Source organism: Schistocerca piceifrons, chromosome 5 (assembly GCF_021461385.2).
Source record: "Schistocerca piceifrons isolate TAMUIC-IGC-003096 chromosome 5, iqSchPice1.1, whole genome shotgun sequence".
NCBI lineage: Eukaryota > Metazoa > Arthropoda > Insecta > Orthoptera > Acrididae > Schistocerca > Schistocerca piceifrons.
Genome location: NC_060142.1, coordinates 258521871 through 258543845, shown reverse-complemented (window position 1 = coordinate 258543845; position 21975 = coordinate 258521871). Strand labels below are relative to the sequence as shown.

Genomic DNA, 21975 nt, shown 5'->3' with positions numbered 1-21975 from the left:
AATCTATCCCCAAATGAAAATGCAATACTAAACAAACTCTCAACACTACAGTCGTCATCATCATGTTTTCTGCTATATTAGCAGCTCCTTTGCCGCTCCATTTTCAGTGATCCTTTACTTCCGTCTTAAGGCTGCCGTATGTTGTACCAACTATCACGTCATCCAATATATGAAATCTCTTCCTTCCTCACTTCCTTTTCCTGTCTACATAACCTTCAAAAACTTTCTACCAGTATGTCATTCTTTCTTAACTTACGCCCAATCCAATTTCTCTTTCTTCTTTTTATTACATCTAGTAACAGTCTTTTCTCTCCCACTCTTCTTAGTACCTCTTCATTTTTTACTCTGTCCATCCAACTTATTCTTTCCATCCTCCACCATGTCCACATCTCAAAAGCCTCCAGCCTTTCTCCTTTTCCTCAGTTCTCTGTTCAGACTGCTGCAGAAAATTCTCCTTTTCTTATAAAATGCCTCTTTTGCCATTGCTATCCTTGTTTTAATTTCTGTGCTCCACTTCCAGTCGATGGTTATCCTGCTTCCAACATATTTAAAATTTTGCACCTGTTCTAATGTTTCTCCATACAGCATAATTTTTATTTCTATATTTCCTCCTAGTGCCAATACTTTTGTTTCCTTTGTGTTCATTTTCATTCCATATTTTTTTCTGTTAGCTTCAATGGTGTCCACTAAATCCTGTAATTCTTTTTCCCCCGTGGCTAGAAGGATCATGTCATCAGCAAACCCCAGAAACCCTACTCTTCTTCCTCCAATTTCCACTCCTTTGTCACCTAATAAGCATTGGTCAATCATATTTTCCAAGAAGAGGTTGAAAAGGGTAGGTGATAGACAGCATTATTGTCTTACTCCTTTTCCTAGTCTGATCCAGTTTGTACTTTCTCCTCTCACTTTAACTGAGGCTTTTTGATTCAGATACAATGAGTTCAGAAGTCTTCTGGTTTTCCAGTCCACTCTCTTTTCCCCTCATTAAAGCTGTATGCTTGTCCCAAGCCACATTGTCAAATGCATTTTCTAGATCAATGAGGCACATGTAGAAGGCTCTTCCTTTTTCAATAAACCATTCTCCCAAGATTCGTAGGAGCCCTATTGCATCTCTGGTGCCCGAATTCCGTCTAAAGCCAAATTCCTCCTTGCCAAGATTCTCCTCCATTATTTTTTCAAGTCTCTTATTAATTATTCTTAACATCACTTTGGCTGCATGTGAAATGAGGCTAACTGTCCTGTACTCAATGCATTTCTTGGTTCCTTGTTTTTTCGGTAATGGAATCATTACTGTTGTCAGGAAGTCCTCAGGCCATTCACCACTGTCATATTTTGTTACATAATCCCAATATTTCTCTTATTCCATCAAGTATTTTAATATTTCTCCTGGTATTACATCTGTACCTACTGCTTTGCCATTTTTCATTGCAGTTATGGAAGACTTTACTTCTTCCATTATGATAGTTGGTCCTTTCTCATCATCGCTTACACTGTCGAGTGATTCAAGTACCAGAGTTTCTGGTTTGCAATCTGTGTTATATAGCTCTTTTAGATATTCTTTCCATCTCTGGAGGACATCGTCGCGATCTCTGTATACTACCTCTTCATCTTTACTCAAAATTTCCATAGTAGCAGTTCCTGCTCTGTTTTGATCCCGTGTCAGTCTTTACTCAGTTGAGTGTAAGTCATATCTTCCCTTCCTGTCCAGTTCTTCAATTGCATCACATTCCTCTTTTAGCCATTTTTTCCTAGGCTGCTGTGTTTCTCAGTTCATTATTTAACCTTCAGTACGTGTTTCTTGCATCTTCAAGTGTTCTTGTTTTTAAATTTTCTTTTCTCCTCCATCTTGGAAATCATTTCTTGTGTGACCCATGGGCTTCTTGCCCTTCCCCTTTTAGATACCCTAATTTTGCTGTCCTGCTTTAATGATTCCTTCTTTCAGCACATTCCAGTACTCGTTGACATTATCAGCTGGTTCTTTGTCTCGTAATGTGTTTTAGAAACTCAAGTGACATCATTTCTGTAATTTGTTCTTTGCTGGATCTTCTCTAGATCCCACTTCTTCACCATGGTCACCTCATTCAGTTTTTTCATATCCCCTGGTGATTTTCAAGTGTAGAGCCTCCTCTTGTGGTTCTTGACCATGTATTTGCCATTATCAGCTGTCTTTCCCTGCAGAAGTTAATTAGCCATTCACCTCTATCACTTCTCTTTCCAAGACCATGACTTCCTCCTATGTTTCCATCTTTTCCTTTTCCCTACAATGGCGTTCCAGTTTTCCAATACTATTTTTGCAGCATTTTTTATTTTCATCCATTATTCTCTCTATTACATTGTACATTTCCTCTACAATTTGGTCATGTTCTGAAGCTGGCATATGTACACCTGGACAATCAGTAAATCTTTTTGTGCTCATTTCAGACTTAGACCAATTTCTGCGTAGTCCACATATTCCACACATTTAGCCAATTCTTTTGTCATAATCATTCCTACTCCAGTCATTCCTTTTACTTCTCCTCCTGAGTAGTACAATACACATTCATCTGACTAACTCTCCACATCCATTCCATCATACCTCAGCAACTCCTACGAGGTCCCTATGATTCTTTAACCCAGACATAGTGCTCCAACTATATGAGCCACACACATAACCTAAAACAATGATCATACATGAGCACATTACACTGAAAAGGGAAGACAGACATAAAATCAGACCAACATACATACTAACATACTTAGCCAACATATTGACCGAACTGAAGGAACTGTTACCAAACACTAACATAAAAGTAACATTTAACACACACAAAAATTAGGATCATAACTAAGATCGGAAGAGAGAAGTCCACATTTATTCCAGCCCAGGCATCTACAAAATTTCATGTAACAACTACACTAAGTTTTATATTGGGCAAATGGGAAGAAGCTTTATAATTTAATTTAATGAATGTGCAATAAACTGTGAAAGCAACAAATCATGCTTCTATTTACACCTAAAGAACCAAAACCACATAGCAGAACGCAACATTTAAAGTGGTTTTAAAATTCTACATACAATAGCAAAATGCCCTAGTAAACAGGGTCCACAGACAACTGTCCAGTAGGAAGAAAACTTGGTGTCACAAACATGAGCGTTATTCGGTGATGTGAGATAAAGAATATATTAAGGAAAACTAGTTCCATACACCAAACTTTCTGGAGACTGAAGCAAGGAAAATTTCACGATTTGGGAGTAGTAGATTATTCAATACACGAGAGAGAAATGCAATGATGACTTCCAGATTACTTGAGAAGTTATCTGAATGGAGGTGCTGAAGCTAAATTATCTGAATGGAGGTGCTGAAGCTAAATTATCTGAATGGAGGTGCTGAAGCTAAATTATCTGAATGGAGGTGCTGAAGCTAAATTATCTGAATGGAGGTGCTGAAGCTAAATTATCTGAATGGAGGTGCTGAAGCTAAATTATCTGAATGGAGGTGCTGAAGCTAAATTATCTGAATGGAGGTGCTGAAGCTAAATTATCTGAATGGAGGTGCTGAAGCTAAATTATCTGAATGGAGGTGCTGAAGCTAAATTATCTGAATGGAGGTGCTGAAGCTAAATTATCTGAATGGAGGTGCTGAAGCTAAATTATCTGAATGGAGGTGCTGAAGCTAAATTATCTGAATGGAGGTGCTGAAGCTAAATCTTCCACCTGCGTCCAGTGCAGAATTTAAACCAAGAATTGGCTGGTGCACGAGGATGACGATGAGCTGGGGTTTATGGCTTCCCATAGCATCTGATGAAAAACTACTTGTGTATCATCACACAATCAAAAACAATTTGTCAAGACACGTGGGCAATATTCAGACACATGTTCATTTTGATGTGTCGTCAAATGTTATTTTCTGTGTGATGTGCAGCAACTGTTAGTATAGGAAGTTCTGGCAATAAAAGATGAGAAAAGAGTAATGCTGAGTGTTTTAATAGATGGAAGGAAACACCCAACCCCCCTTCCCCATGGTTCTTCAAGGGAAAACTACACCAAAAGTAAAACTGATTGCAGGACTTATCTTCAGATACCAAGAAAAGAGATGGATGACAAATGGCCTGATGCTAGACTGAATGAAGACTACATGGAAGAGAGTATCAGGCTCTTTACTTAAAGCCAGGCAAATGTTGGTACTGAACCTTATAGCAAAGAACGAAACAGATGCAGTAATACACCCTGGCAGCATGACCTCACAGCTTCAAATAATGGCTGTTGTTATGAGGAACTTTTAAGCCTCACCTGTGACAGCTTTACAGTGAGCAGCATCTTTAAGACCATACCCTTGCTCCATATGTGTAAATCAGAGAAATCCATAATATCCATGTTTGGCCAGTGGATCCTTCCTGCCTGGTGCAGAATCTGAAGTGAATCTATTTAAAGGATTCAGAAAGTGCTGCATATCCAAATGAAGAAGACAATATGAGTATTATTATTATTATTATTATTATTATTATTATTATTATTATTATTATTATTATTATTATTATTATTATTATTACCACCACATGTAACTGGCATAAATAAAAAGCAAAAGGGAAGGGAAGATAAAAATTAATGTGTCAATTTATATCACTAAAACAGTTCATAATTGGTTCATCAGCTTGTTACTGTTCTTGCTGGGGTGTCACACCTCAAAAATGCAATACAATGAGATAATTTGACTCAAAGATTTAAGTCTATAAAACTTATATTGGAATAGCATAAGCCTTATTTAAATTTCAAATAAGTGTTGGTGGCAGTACATTCCATTACATCTTTCATGCACACTGTAGCAATTCACATGTGTTTTTCAACAATATAAAATAACATGCTTTTTTCAACTTGGCTCACTTTTCTTCCTGGGGTGTTATATGTTAAAAATTTCTCAATGTGACACTTAAAAGAAGGGTCCATCTTATGGTCAGGTAAATACAACATGTGCAGCTCTAAAATTTTAAGCTTAAAAGACAATAATAAGTTTAGAGGTTTTAATTTATCTATAAAATTGACAAATGGTTATAGCTCCACGTCTGATTGAGACTTACCTTGCTTGCTATCTTTTCCTCACTTCCCACCTTACATAGTGAAATTCTATAGAACTGTCCCTCCTTGCTGTGCATCCATTTACAATGCATTTGCATTACTGATGATCAAAACTCAGTGCAGACAAATTCCAATCTCAAGTGATTCTTAGAGATATTATCATATTGCCAGTTTGCCTGTATATTACTCCATATTTAACTCTTTAAGAGAGACTACACTGGGTACGGTAAGATGGTAGTTGGTACAGAAGGAAACCACAATTTTACATTTTTTTGTATTTAACAGACACTGATCATAAAATCTTTTTCACTGGACAGTGAATAACAGTAAATGCCTCTCAAAAATATCAACAAATAAAACAATTCAGAAAACTGTTTTGACACGTCCCATGGTATAAAATAAATTATTTAATCACATACCAAAATTTTATTTACAATCATCTTCACAAGTATGTAAATATTTGCTTATGTTGCTTCCTGCTGAGAGATATCCATGTCCAATAATATCCCCAACTATTAGCACCTCACTTTCAACTAGACATTTCTGTTACTTCCATTTCTTCTTCTTGTACTTCACTGTCTCCAACAGCATTCAAGTCTTCTGATAATTCCTCCCAATGATCAGAGTCACTATTAAGTCCATCATCCTCTGCACTCATTTCCTCTGATGAATCTGCAACAAAATGAATTTTACAGAACAACTCTTCGTATCACTTCAAAAATTCTCACAGAATAATAATAATGATAATGACAATAATAATAGTGATACTTAAAAGAAAACTTAATAATACTGGCTAAACAATAAAATGCTGTCAATGTTGTCTTCACACTTTTTTGTGTTTACTGGCAGAAAAATATGCTCATGTAACACACCAGGTTTTATTGTGACTCTGCTGGTTCCCTCCATTTTATAATGGATGCTCTTCACTTTTACACCTACTATCAAATCAACGTCCTGATGATTAATATGATAATCAAATAATTAATTCCAAAAGTTTGAAGAATGGAAACTAAGAATTGGACTCAGTTTCAGTGCAGTGCCTGTACCTCTCCGAATCTTGTCAGTAATTATCAAGATATTTTAAGAACAATGCCCACAGATGACACATTTCCCACATTGTGGAATTTATTTTTTGAAGTTTCCTTACAATTTCATTGTCTATTCAGCCAACATAATGTAGAGCTCTCTCTCTCTCTCTCTCTCTCTCTCTCTCTCTCTCTCTCTGTGTGTGTGTGTGTGTGTGTGTGTGTGTGTGTGTGTGTGTGTGTGTGTTTTCCACCACTGATGACGTATATTATATGGTTTTCGATGCATATACAAATAACAAAATTTTATATTAAAAAAATTAACAAAGTGCATTCAACTCATGCTCGGAGGGTTCCGATACACGTAATTACATTTATAAATAGTTAAACCCTCCCAGGAAATCAGAAACACTATAATTTTTGACAGATATCTATAATGGCAAGATGTTGGTCCCAAGAATTTCAAGGATGTTTTAATTTTAAGTTCAACAATAGAAAATCCAGAACTGAATGTAACAATATCATCAAAAGGATAGTTGCTTCTCACCATATAGTGGAGATGTCAAGTCGCAGATACGCACAGCTAAAAGATCTCTACTCAACTGAGAACACTGGGACCATTATGAGCATGTCTCTCCAACCGTATCTGGATTCTGACAATCTGATGTGCTAATTAGACAGAACTTGATATGATATCCCTCAGAAAGACATCCAACAATTCTATCAATCAATGCGAAGCCAAATAACTGCTTACATAAATGCCATAGGTGGATCAATACACAGACTTGCTCAATTTTTGTAGCTCTTTCTTCAGTTCAAAGTTTACATTTTTTTGTGTGATTTCACATTTGCTTCTGAAACACCAGGGGGGGGGGGGGGGGGGGGGGGGGGGGGGGGGGGGGGGGGGCGTATACTGGCAGAGAGACTTGCAACGGTGGAGCAACTGACTGCCCAGATGAATCAAGTGGCTACCAACACTGTCTACTTAATGACCGTGCAGCAGAAGCTGCTGCGTATGGGCCTCCACAGTAGTCACCAAAATAGTTCATGCACCTGTACTGACTGCTGTTCGCTGGTGACGGAGGATTGAAGTTTCAGGCCAATACAGCAACTTGGCATCCAATTGGTGGCAACATGTGGCTTTTTCAGATGAATCTATTTTATGTTTAATGGATAGATGGCTGTTGGTGTATAAGGTGTGAAACGTCTGAAAGCAAGGAGCATGTGTTAATTACGGTCGGGGGGGGGGGGGGGGGGGGGGGGGGGGGGGGGTATGATTTTTTGGCTTTCCCTAGATGATCTCAGTCATTCTGGATGGCACAATGGATCAACGCAAGTATGCATTTACTCTTGGGGATCATATTCAGGCTTTTGACAGGGGTCCATTAATCTGACTGGACAGTGCAGAATGAGCATAGGTCAGAAAAGAAGTAAAACATTATTAATATACTTTTAAATTAGAAACAACTGGCTGTTGGGAGCACGCAGATATAAAAACGAAGAGCATTACTTACTTCAGTAAAAAACAACAGTTTTTACATAGAGATTTAAGAATAAAATCTAAATACCATTTGATGGACTAGTCCAATAAAGACCCATATGCGGACATTAAGAGAAATCACAAGCAGGTAGTTTTTAGTGATAGACCTACGTTTTCAATCTGAGAAACCTGTTTTTCATCACTTTCCACGAGCTCCAGTTTTATAGTTTGTAGTGTTGTTAGCTTTTCTCTACTCACCTTCTCCTTCCTCTCATTCCCTTATGAGGACTTCTCAGCTGTCCTTTTCCCTGCTACTGTTTCACTGTACTCACCATGTGCATTTCAGAAACGATGTATTAACTGCTTTGTGATAGTTACAATCAACACCCACAGCAACCTTGACCACATCAGCAACAACACAAACAGCTACGTGAAAGGCTGCAGTCACATTTTTGACCAGAATGGAGTTGTCAGAAAAAGTTCTTTCAAGGCTGGCATCCCCACGGAACAGACTGGAAGCAACCTTGATAAATCTCATTTTGATGTCCAGTCTTGACCCCAATGATCATCACCCAAAGAGATTGATGTGAACATGATCTCCAGCAAAGTATTCGAGGATTTCCTTTACTGACACAATGTCTAAACAACTTTGGAAATCTCTAATAGACTTTGCAACTCATGACCAATGGTGCCAGCCTCATGACCACCAAAGCAATTTAAGGTAATGAGATGTGTCGCGTAACTGCCATCCTTGGTCAGCATTAACTGCCACTTCTGTGACTGAATATGGAATACCCTTTATAAAGAAATAAACTAGGGGCAATTTGCAGAGAATTTTGAATACCATACTCTGCATAAATGTAAGGCACTCATTCCAGAACACGAGATATCTTTCTCTGATATACCACCTTTACCCAGAGCTGTTTTGATTCTTACTTTTGTTCACTTTCTGAGATCGCAACTGATATTATTGCCATTCTGATCTGTTTCTACAAACTTGTGGATGGAAAAATTCTCTCATTAATTCTCTGACTACAGACTGGAAAGAATTATGGAGGAAAGGAATACGGGAGCATCTGACTGAAATTTAGTCAGGAACTACTCAACCTGGGCAGCCACAGTCTCAAGAAAGGCAAGATGAACTCTCAGCATCTTGCTCCTCAAAGGCTAATACACAACCTGGTAGCTATAACTCTTAGGTATTCAAGTAGCGACCTTATGTTCTGGTTTTACGTACTCCTTTCCCTTCTTTAATCTGTCTACTTCCTTTACACATTTTTAGGTAGCTGTTAATATTTGGGACCATTTTATTTTCCATTAACCAAACACCGCAAAACTTCTATGGGTAAACAGAGGTGCTAGTAATATTGCTGAAATCAGTTTGGCGGGATAGAACATTTTTAAGTAGATTACAGTAAGTCTCAAAAACTGAGCAAGATTCCAACCAACACTAGTACATACAAACATACAACCTGTGTTGATGTCACCATGCACTGTAAGCCACATGTCCCTAAGTCCAAAAGCATGGGACCCTCTGAATTACCCCTGACTTACAACTAGCTTTTCAGCTCTCTTAGGAATACCGACCACTATTAAGGCCATCCATGGACACATTAACAACTTGCCACTTCAAATTTGGATGCACCTGCCTCAAATTGTTCAACTAAATCTTTTGCAGCATTTTTTTCTCAAAAACACTGAAATGATGAAACTGCTTGAAACCTGGCCCAACACACTATTCCAAAAATGTACAATACGCTCAACCTCAATCTGTCACATTAGAGAAAGTAACAACTTCCTGTAAGTTTTTTGTGAAAAATGGCTCCAGTCCTAACACAATGCCATAATTTAATTTTGAAGCTGCATTTTGGGGCACTGTTAGTGTCTGTTAATTCATCTGGTAAGCTGCCAATGTCCAGAGAAAATTGGTGTCTCACAGCAGCCAACAGATAAAAATGGGTCTCCATCATGGCATCCCTCTGCATCATCATGGCGTCCCTCTGCACATAACCCAGCATCATCGGCCATTGTCCAGACGTTCTTACAGTAAGTGCTTGATGCGTTTACCTCGGGTAACACTTGGTTACATGGATGCACCCCAACTGCACGGTGCACTCCCTGCCTGTGCTGCTGCAGACTAAAAATACACAGAGGGTAATTAGAAATCCCATTTTATTCACGAGAACTGATAATTTTGTTTTCTAGTGCACCTACCAAATTGAGAGTATCATAAAGATTGACCTTTTCACTGTCGCAGTTGACGATCAGCTGAGTGTATCCATAAGCGGCAGACCACCCACAGGGGCTATGTCTGATGCAGTAGCATTGGAGCTATTGCTATTTGTGACGATTAGCATGGATATAATAGACACTGTAACCTTCCTAGTAGCCTTGAGCCCAGCATGCTTCTTTCCATTGCACAACTGAACAACGCCTGCTTGCCTATATCACTGAGTAACTAGTCGGTTTCAGAGAGCGTAAACCAAACACTAATTTTTTCAGATGTGCACTCGGCAATCCACCAAAATTCTGGATCTTCATTCCATGGGTCAAGTTGTGCCACAAACTACTCTTCTCCCCAATTCTATTCAATACCTCCTCATTAGTTATGTGATCTACCCATCTAATCTTCAGCATTCTTCTGTAGCACCACATTTCAAAAGCTTCTATTCTCTTCTTGTCCAAACAATTTATCGTCCATGTTTCACTTCCATACATGGCTACACTCCATACAAATACTTTCAGAAACGACTTCCTGACACTTAAATCTATACTCGATGTTAACAAATTTCTCTTCTTCAGAAACGCTTTCCTTGCCATTGCCAGTCTACATTTTATATCCTCTCTACTTCAACCATCATCAGTTATTTTGCTCCCCAAATAGCTAAACTCCTTTACTACTTCAAGTGTCTCAATCTAATTCCCTCAGCATCACCCGACTTAATTCGACTACATTCCATTATCCTCGTTTTGCTTTTGTTGATGTTCATCTTACATCCTCCTTTCGAGACACTGTCCATTCCATTCAACTGCTCTTCCAAGTCCTTTGCTGTCTCTGACAGAATTACAAGGTCATCGGCGAACCTCAACATTTTTATTTCTTCTCCATGGATTTTAATACCTACTCCGAATTTTTCTTTTGTTTCCTTTACTGCTTGCTCAATATACAGATTGAATAACATCGGGGAGCGGCTACAACCCTGTCTCACTCCCTTCCCAACCACTGCTTCCCTTTCATTCCCCTAGACTCTCATAACTGCCATCTGCTTTCTGTACAAATTGTAAATAGCCTTTCGCTCCCTGTATTTTACCCCTGCCACCTTTAGAATTTGAAAGAGAGTATTCCAGTCAACACTGTCGAAAGCTTTCTCCAAGTCTACAAATGCTAGAAACGTAGGTTTGCCTTTCCTTAACCTTTCTTCTAAGGTAAGTCGTAAGGTCAGTATTGCCTCACGTGTTCCAATATTTTTACGGAATCCAAACTGATCTTCTCCAAGGTCGGCTTCTACTAGTTTTTCCATTCGTCTGTAAAGAATTCTGGTTAGTATTTTGCAGCTGTGGCTTATTAAACTGATAGTTTGGTAATTTTCACATCTGTCAATGCCTGCTTTCTTTGGGATTGGAATTATTATATTCTTCTTGAAGTCTGAAAGAATTTCACCTGTCTCACACATCTTGCTCACCAGATGGTAGAGTTTTGTCAGGACTGGCCCTCCCAAGGCTGTCAGTAGTTCCAATGGAATGTTGTCTACTCCCGGGGCCTTGTTTCGACTCCGGTCTTCCAGTGATCTGTCAAACTCTTCACGTAATATCATATCTCCCATTTCATCTTCATCTACATTCTCTTCCATTTCCAGAATATTGTCCTCAAGTACATCGCGCTTGTTTAGTCCCTCTATATACTCCTTCCACCTTTCTGCTTTCCCTTCTTTGCTTAGAACTGGGTTTCCATCTGAGCTCTTCATATTCATACAAGTGGTTCTCTTTTCACCAAAGTTCTCTTTAATTTTCCTGTAGGCAGTATCTATCTTATCCCTAGTGAGATAAGCCTCTACATACTTACATTTATCCTCTAGCCATCCCTGCTTAGCCATTTTGCACTTCCTGTCGATCTCATTTTTGAGACGTTTGTATTCCTTTTTGCCTGCTTCATTTACTTCATTTTTATATTTTCTCCTTTCATCAATTAAATTCAATATTTCTTCTGTTACTCAAGGATTTCTACTAGCCCTTGTCTTTTTACCTACTTGACCCTCTGCTGCCTTTATTACTTCATCCCTCAGAGCTACCCATTCTTCTTCTACTGTATTTCTTTCCCCCATTTGTGACAATTGTTCCCTTATGCTCTCCCTGAAACTCTGTACAACCTCTGGTTTAATCAGTTTGTCCAGGTCCCATTTTATATAATCTATCTGATACCTCCTAGTATTTACAGGATTATTCCATTTGTACAACCTCCTTCTATGATTCTTGAACCAAGTATTAGCTATGATTAAGTTATGCTCTGTGCAATATTCTACCAGACGGCTTCCTCTTTCATTTCTTTCCCCCAATCCATTATCACCTAGTATGTTTCCTTCTCTCCCTTTTCCTACTCTCGAATTCCAGTCACCCACGACGATTAAATTTTCGTCTCCCTTCACTAGCTGAATAATTTCTTTTATCTCATCATACATTTCATCAATTTCTTCATCATCTGCAGAGCTAGTTGGCATATAAACTTGTACTACTGTAGTAGGTGTGGGCTTCGTGTCTATCTTGGCCACAATAATGCATCCACTATGCTGTTTGCAGTAGCTTACCCGCACTCCTATTTTTTTTATTCATTATTAAACCTACTCCTGCATTACCCCTATTTGATTTTGTATTTATAACCCTGTATTCACCTGCCCAAACGTCTTGTTCCTCCTGCCACCGAAATTCACTAATTCCCACTATATCTAACTTTAACCTATTCATTTTTAAGTTTTCTAACCTACCTACCCGATTAAGGGATCTGACATTCCATGCTCCGATCCGTAGGATGCCAGTTTTCTTTCTCCTGATAACGACGTCCTCATGAGTAGTCCCCGCCCGGAGATCCAAATGGGGAACTATTTTACCTCCGGAATATTTTACCCAAGAGGACGCCATCATCATTAACCATACAGTAAAGCTGCATGCCCTCGGGAAAAATTACAGCTGTAGTTTCCACTTGCTTTCAGCCGTTCACAGTACCAGCACAGCAAGGCCGTTTTGGTTAACGTTACAAAGCCAGATCAGTCAATCATCCAGACTGTTGCCCCTGCAACTACTGAAAAGGCTGCTGCCCCTCTTCAGGAAGCACACGTTTGTCTGGCCTCTCAACAGATACCCCTCCGTTGTGGTTGCACCTACGGTACGGCCATCTGTATCGCTTAATTCCATTGGCTGACACACTGTTGAGCGAATGAACAACTTTCGTTGGTCCTCTTAGGAAGAATAAAAAAGAAATCCCTTCATTGGTCCTATATACTAAAATAAGACCAAAACCCAGTAGTATCTTTGGTTTTCATTTCATCAAGCGTGTGGTTTCCTATATACCAAAGAATAAAAAGGGAAAGAGCCATGCCTGTAATTAGTACACACTGTGACAATGATCAAAATGATCCTACCACCAGGAGCACACAAAGCCCCAAAATCATTACATATTACAATCAGACAAAAGGAGTTGTCGATTTGGTGGATTGTACGAAAGAATATTCTGTGGCTCGAGTAGCATGTAGGTGACATTTGAGTTTTTTTCCAGATTTTAAATGTTACTGAAGAAAATTCAAATATGATTATTACTAGGAGACCATACCTGAAAACACTGGCCCTGGAACTAACATGATCACAAATTGTGCATTGGAGGACAACACAAAATCTGTTTTATCCTCTACAGCAAGTTATAAAATGATTTATGTAGTATGTGCAAAGCTCAGCTACATGACTAAGATTAAGTCACAAAAGTTACATAATAAGAAACACTTTTTTGTTTTGTTTTTATGTAAGTGTCTTAGAAGGCTGGCAATTTTAACTGTCCTAAGATCATTACCGACAATATAGGTAAATTGTTTGTTTCATACTGCAAAAGAACATATTAAATGGTAAAATATGAGGGTTTTACTATAAAATAACAAAAATGTACTAATTTACACATATTAGGTACATTTCAGATTTCTTGTTGAGTGTGTGCAAAACGTTTGGCACATGTCTGATCACGTAACATTTAAAGATGGGAGTTTTTGTGGGCTAAGGGATCACCAATTCAGTATCGTACGCAAGCATGGAGCAGTAAAAATGGCACAAGGGAGACCAAGAGATGAATACAGAAAGCAGGTGCACATGTACACAGGTTGCAGAAGTTATTTGCAGATGGAGAGGGGTTGCACAGGATAGAGCAGCATGGAGAGCTGCAGCAAACTGGTCTTCAGATTGAAGTCGATGACGATGAGCCAACAACATCATCGGTATGTGGGAATAAAGGGCAACAAACCTGCAGATGCACCACACAAGGAAGTCAGCATAATGCCTGCAGTATCACAATGTGGTGTCTCTTCATATATTGAGCATGCTGTTGAGACATGGGGTTATGCACCAAAGGCAGTAAGGATGGGTGTAGCAAAGGGAATTCACATCACAGCAAGTGAAACCAACCACCTGGCCAAGGAATTGCCCCTTCCAGTCACTGAGAAGGGAAAATAAGTCTCTGTTATTTGCCTCCAGATTAGGAACTGACCTATGACATTTCCTCCTTTGTCAAACAGACCCCAACAGGGTGTGGTTCATGTGATATATGAATATCATGCTTTGCTTCTGAAGTTTGCTAATGAGGGGGATCCACAATTTGGTCTGCAACTTGCCCTCTATTCTGTTCATAACGTAATGTGGCTTATAGGTTCTTTTAATATTTTCCAAGGTCCCATGTGGTGATAACATGACAATTCTAATGAATAATATGTCCCACTTCTAACCACTTAGGCCAACAAAAGATGTTCATGAAAACAGAAAATGCAGTTTAGTTAGTTGATATGGGTTGAACATGCTGCTGTGAGCACCCTGGTTTGATGTATGTGCAGATGGGTGCAAAAGTCACCTCTGCAAACTGGCATGGCATGATGGCGAATGCGTATCTCTACCTGCTGCAGAGGCCTGCTTGTGCTTTGGCATTGCAGCTTGAAAGTACCTGTGAAATCATGGAACAAAGGGCATGGGCAAGAAAGTAAATGCCTGAACAAATGAAAAATACAAAAGAACTGTCATTTGAGTATCTAATGTCAGTACACATCACTATCTACTTTAAGCTGCATATTACGAGCTATCAGTATCACCAGCAATTGTATAGACAAGACACTGCACTTACAATACAGAGGAGTTGTCATGGAACGGTTTACACCATTTAATAGCTTGAATAGATGAGAGCTCTCTTTCAGCAAACACCCCCCCCCCCCCCAAAACTGAAACTGCAAAAGCTGAAGAAGGAAGAAGTCACACAGCAAGTCTACTACAGCAATGAAATTCAGAACTGATGACCACAAAAATGTTTTAACTGTGAAAGTTGGCACACACGTATATCAACCAGGTGACACATCGTCCATGGAGTGAAATACATCATAACCAAACTTAACCCGCACACACCAAGTAACACTCCACTATAGTGGGTGCTGGGGAGCAATGTTCTTCAGGCCGGATGCAACAGCAGAGATTTAAAATTCAATTTTGAGTTGTAAGATTTATGTACTAGGAAATTTTAATTGTTAATGAGGGAGCATTGATGACCACAGCTCAGCATCCTGTGGTAGGCAACTTCTTTCATTCGCCTCCACTTGTAGCAGCAGACGACATGCTGCGTTGACCGAAAACTATCGATCAGCGAAGCTCCTGCCGGTCCAGGTACCACCATGTCACTTCCACCAGAGGTAGACTTTAAACGGCCATGCTTTTCAGTGGACAAGCATGTCGAGCCGTCGCTCGACCATCTCCGCTCCCACTTCCAAGGCAATATCTCCTGGCCGTGCACTCAGCAGCTTCTCCGGCACATTGCCACGTGGCTCACTTTGTTAGCTGCCGCACCTCGCCGGACTTTGCCTTAGCGGCAGGATTTTGCAGCCATGCCTAATTCCCGTGTTTTCTTCACGGTCTGATTAGCAAGAGGAGAGCAACTGTGTCTTCCGCACCGCCTTCCCAAGCCGAATTTCCTCAAGGCACTTTTGTTAACTTCGGTTACATAAAGTCTGACACTGGACACTACTTCAATGCGGTGAAGGTCAATGAGCACCAGAAGTACCAGGCAGGTTTACAACTATTTCAATCCTGACCGTTTTGGCAACGCTTCACTACCAATCATGCCACTGAAGCAAGCCACTGAAATGAATTTTCTCCCTGATCCTGCTGGCCCCCTTGACCGCCAGCTGAGTCCGTCTCACTCAAACTCACCCCCCCTTTTTCCATGAATACACACGACTTACACACGGGCATCATTCCAGTGAAACCCTGTGTTAATGTCCCCCTTCTCAACGCTTGTTTTCTTGCACCGTCAGACGACTTTGAACAGAAATAGTACAAACTGTGTAACAGTTAGCCCCTTACCAGGGGCTCCCCCATGAGTGACAACACAGCTTTATTACATTTTGTTGCAGAATAAATATCTCACAAATCAGCTCATGTACCTCTTTCAGTATACCTCATTTATTGTTGCACTAACTGGTGTGTGTGTGTGTGTGTGTGTGTGTGTGTGTGTGAACACATTTGCCCTCTGAGCACAGAAGGGAACCTTTCAATCTGTTCCTTCACTGATGACCACCTCTAAACCAAAGCACCAAGTCTCATTATCAAAACAGGGTTGTTTTCCTTTTTATTACTCCAATTCACAGTTAAGAAGACATTTTCTGTTAGGTCAACTGGATACACCTCTCATAGGCACTAACCGCTTGCCTTCCCCACATCACACAACTCCCCCCACCCTCTGTGTGCACCACCACTCCCCTCCCACACCCCTCCACACGTGTCCTCCCTCTGTGCACACCACCACGGCCCCCTGCACCCTGGCCTGCAGCTGACAGCACCACTCGCCACCCATCCTCAATGCGTACTAATCAGGTGGTACACACTATAACATGTTACAGTTCCGTGCGCTCGATTAAGTCACAGTTTAACCAAGCAGCGTACTGGACTTTCTTTCCGCAGCAGAGATGCTTGGACGACACCATACGCATCCCACTTACCCCATTCTTCACAATATTGTCTGCCAGCACCACCGTGTGTACGACAACATGCTGCCCGCTGTGTTAAGTAACAAAGTCGCTGCCAGACATTCCCACTCCAGCAGCGGTCACACATGATGGACTCTCCAACCAACAGCTTCCCGTTACATGCCCCCCTCCCATACGCTAGCACTACGGAGGTGTCAGATCTTCAGAAAACTGTTCACACAACAGAACCACTTGTCTCAGCTGAACAAAGGGACAATATGCCCAGCGCAAGCCAACTCTGCAGACCCTCTCCCCAGATAGACCGCTGCCCACTTGCCCCCCTTCAACCTGCAAGACCCACACCTGTGGTTTGTTTCTACTGAGGCAGTTTTCATAGGATGCTCTATCTAGAGCAGTGCAACAAAAATTGAGACGGTTGTCAGCACATCACATCTAGCTTCCCACCTTCGGAGCTGCAACTGGCATGTAATTTGTTATCATCTGAGCAGTGTGGTGACATGCGCACATCCCTGTTGCTGGATCACATCCGAGCCCTTGCTGAACCTCACATCCTCCCTGAAGGCTGCTCTCAAATTGCTGATTTATCCACCTTCCCGCCTCCATACAAGTTGCCCTGGTATCGCACGCCCATGTACCATTAGCCAAACCCTATGGTCTTGGCCGATAAGCTGTTCAAAACCCTGAACTCCTTGTGACCATGACCGTGGCTGCAACATGGAATGCTGGCTATCACCCCGAGGCTCTGGCTGGCAGTTACCAGCATGACAGCTGTTCACCCACCCCTCCCGCCCAACCCCTAGCCCGCAGGCCTGCTACTTTCCTCTGAAGACCTTCCACCCAACGTGCAAGCCCTGACCTCTAGGATACTGAAGTGCCTAAGTCGTCCAAATGAGAGCACTTACCACCAGCGCCGCACGACTGTAACTCACGCACCCACCGCTAGCTGCTGAGCACCCCGAACAGCACAGCTCTAACTGCCCCTCTGATAACCACCGCAAACTAGGCGTAGCTTGCTGGTATCACCAGAGGTTTGGTGAGAATGCCGCCAACTGCAGAACCCTGTGCTCCTGGTCCCCATCAGCCATCTGCAGTAGGCACACGCAGTTGCTGTACCATTTCACAGTGCCTATTCACAAGGGATTTGAATGACACTACTTCCTCTGTCTACTACTTCATCAACATCGAGTAGCACAAACTACTAAATCCTGCCCCCCCCCCCTCCACATCACCATCGCCAACAACTCAGCCGCTCACTCAATTTAGGCCTTCAGTGCAAACTCGTGGACCTTCACAGTCACCAGAGATTACTGACCCCATTCCGGGCACCGACTTCCAAAATCATTACCATCTACTGGCCAACATAGCGAAGCATCATTTAGTCAATAGCACCTGTGACAGGTCCATCCACTGCAGCTTCCATTCCACCACGTGTTTCAACATGAAACAGCTTGTGATTTCTAGCCCATATGCTCAGTTCCTTGCAGAATTCCCCATCCTCATCCAGCCACCCACTGGCCCTGTAATATTCAGCACGACACTGCATTACATCGCCAGTACCCCTGGCCCATCAGTTTACCTTGATTAAGAGGTTGTAACCTACTAATTTTTGTTGTTGTAGTAGTTGGCTTTTAGAAATAATCTCACACAAACTAGCTCATGCACCTCTTTCACAGTATTTGTTGTCCTTACTAACTGGCATGTCTCTAAACATGTTTGCCCTTTCCGGCATAAAAAGGAACACTTTAAATGTGTTCCTTCAATCCTCAGTCCAAACAGTGACCACAAAACCTTTCATAGCCTTATCTTTCTCCTTAAAGATAACACACTATTTTCCTATGTTAAAAATATGGTTTAGTGTATTGTTATTCTGAAATATTATAAAAAGTTCTTCAAAAACAATTAAGAGTTTTTATGAAATAAAAAACAAGAAAACTGCATTGGATGGCTACTGGGATCTGAGTACTGTGACACAGCAATGAGCTGCAGAACTGTCTTAACACTGAGGGAATCTGTAACTGGATTATATGCTCGACCCACACTGAAAGTTTTCAACAGCAAATTCTGAAATTCTGCACAATAAAAAACAGCGGAAACTTTTCATTCAGAATATAATTCTGATTGTTAATCTCTGTGGTTGTTGCTAGATCTACTACTGCTTTCCAGGTACCTCTTTCCTCAATTTTAAAATTTTCGGATCGTGTGACTTTCGTGGAGAACTGCAGAGCATCATCTTGTTTCCCTGCAACATCTTTACACATTTGCAGTTTTCCTTTTCCTCCAGTATCATTATTTTACACCACCAAAAAATTACGTCTGTAAAGCATCCAGCTGCAACAGCAGAACCTTAAAGTATCTGTTGTTCTACTGTATACTTAACTGCTGCTGAAACACTGATTTAGAAGTGCTTAAGTGCTTAAGAAGGATCAATTTTCATTTTATGGCCATCTTATATTTCCTTGTGTGTTCCAAGCTAATGTTTAATTTTTCTCTCCATCAAAATCTTACAGCTTTAAAACACTCTCAATGGAGAAACTTGGAAGTGGCAAATTATTGTGTTCAATAACTTGTTTCAGAGGATCGTCGTCGTTTCTTCTTCTTCTTCTTCTTCTTCTTCAGTCCTGAGACTGGTTTGATGAAGCTCTCCATGCTACTCTATCTTGTGCAAGCTTCTTCATCTCTGAGTGACTACTGCAACAGACATCATCCTGAATCTGCTTAGTGTATTCATCTCTTGGTCTCCGTCTACGATTTTTACCCTCCACACTGCCCTCCAATACTAAGTGCTCATTTCCTAATCTAATTCCCTCAGCATCGCCCGAGATAACTCTACTACATTGCACTATCCTCATTTTGCTTTTGTTGATGTTCATCTTACATCCTCCTTTCAAGACACTGTCCATTCCGTTCAACTGCTCTTCCAAGTCCTTTGCTGTCTCTGACAGAATTACAATGTCATCGGCGAACCTGAAAGTTTTTATTTCTTCTCCATGGATTTTAATACCTACTCCACATTTTTCTTTTGTTTCCTTTACTGCTTGCTCAATATATAGATTGAATAACATCGGGGAGACGCTACAACCCTGTCTCACTCCCTTCCGGACCACTGCTTCCCTTTCATTCCCCTAGACTCTTATAACTGCCATCTGGTTTCTGTACAAATTGTATTTTACCCCTGCCAACTTTAGAATTTGAAAGAGAATATTCCAGTCAACTTTGTCAAAAGCCTTCTCCAAGTCTACGAATGCTAGGAAGATAGGTTTGCCTTTCCTTAATCTATCTTCTAAGATAAGTCGTAGGGTCAGTACTGCCTCACATGTTCCAATACTTCTATGGAATCCAAACTTATCTTCCCCAAGGTCGGCTTCTACCAGTTTTTCCATTCATCTGTAAAGAGTTTGCATTAATATTTTGCAGCTGTGACTTATTAAACTAGTAGTTCAGTAATTTTCACATCTGTCAACACCTGCTTTCTTTGGGATTGGAATTATTAGAAAATTAATAAATAGTTCTTCAGATTCTTCAGACTTAAAGCTACCCCAGGCAGGAAATACTGTTTCTTAACATCATCCTTTTGATTCATTAGGTGTAAGACAAAGCTAATAAAAATAGATATTAAAATGTCATATGATATAGAATTTCATGCTCTTACATAACTATAGTACAAATAAAGCAAACTTAAGAAGACAGTAGGATTAAGGAAAGAGAATGTTGGGCGGGGGGTAGGGGGGGGAGGCAGGGGGGAGGTGGGGGGGGGACTTGCTCCAAATTAGGGTCGATCTTGTGAACACTGCATTAGAAATCTATTGTGCTGCAAGTAACGTGTGCTCATGAAGTGTTTACTTACATCAAAATTATCCTAATGGAAATAAACACACAGTGATCGCTACCTCATTTGGATCTCTACAAGTGAGTTTGCAACCACACTTTATGCTTATTCTCACATTCTTTGCAAAACTCAAATTTTTCAAGATTTTTTTTATAGATGTATTAGAACAACATGGCACTACACACCACTTGCAACCCAATTTGTGAAACAAATTCCAAAACAAGATATCACTGTGAATGAGCTTTAAGGGGCTCTGGAAAGGCTCAAAATCATGAAAAGTTCAAATTTTACTTTTTTGCGTTTTCTGAATCTGCAGACTATTACCTTTTAATAGATATATAATTTATTCAATTCCGAAGACTACACCTATTTTTAATTTTTTTTTTAAATGTGTTCTACATGGGCGTGACCCACTGTGGCGCTGTTAAACTGCTGTCAAATGGTGTTATTATTAATGTCCGTGTTCATCAGGTACATTTTAGTGATGTGAGATAAAGTATGTGTTGTGGCTAACCTGTGATGGTTCAATATATCGCTGGTGTGATTGTCGATTGTTTCATGTTTATTTACTCTGTCGTTATCTCGAAAATATTCGTAATTAATTCTGTTTCTTGAGTCTCTGTTTTGCTGAAGTATAATAATGAGTAAAAGTAAAGTTATTAGAAATCCTCTGAAGGCTTTTAAGAAAAGGAGAAATGTTGGAAAGCCAAACGTATGTGTTATTACTGTAAACAATAAAGACGATAACCAAGTGAGTGAACCTAACCTCTCAACTACAAATACAACTGAAATGTGATAAGTGTTCATACATTACCACCTTTTGGAACAGTGTTGCAGTAACTGCAACTGAAGAAAATGGTAGCAAAATCGAACACAGCAACGAGCGATGCTTGCTTTAGACAAGGAACGCCTTCGGGCTGCAGACAGGGCTGTAAAGAGTCTAGAAATACAAGCAAGAGTAAACAGGAGGAGGAACAAGAGGAAGCTGGAGGAGGAGTTTGCAGAGGATGAAGATAATGCATCCTATGGACCTGTAATGTACTAAAAAGTTAATCCAATCTTTGTCGCTCGATTCCCAAAACTTTTATTTTCTCATACTAATTACATGTTTTCTAAGGATCTTCCACACATATTTGTTTCAAACTTTCAGTAAATGTTACACAGTACCTTCCGCATAATTTAACACAGCCTTTTTCCAAAAAAACTGTATATTTTTGAATATATAAATAAAAAATTGCAAAAAAATGTTGTGAATTTTCATTACAATTGAAAAAATCATCTTTAATAACTGAACTAAAATTTTGTAAAATCCCTGTGTTAAGTTGTAGCCCATATTCCAATAAATAATCTGTAAAAAGTTCAACTTCCTACTTCAAATA

The 21975-nt window shown here is 40.2% G+C and overlaps 1 protein-coding gene across 1 annotated transcript in view; it reads right to left on the bottom strand.

Annotated features, from left to right (window-relative positions):
* Positions 1 to 5313: 5313 nt before the first annotated feature.
* LOC124798637 (WD repeat-containing protein 43) overlaps positions 5314 to 21975 on the bottom strand; it is a 92167-nt gene continuing 75505 nt past the window's right edge. The window contains exon 10 of the mRNA XM_047262121.1: positions 5314 to 5725. Coding sequence (XP_047118077.1) covers positions 5583 to 5725 — 143 coding nt within the window. The 3' untranslated portion in view covers positions 5314 to 5582. The remainder of the gene's footprint in view (positions 5726 to 21975) is intronic.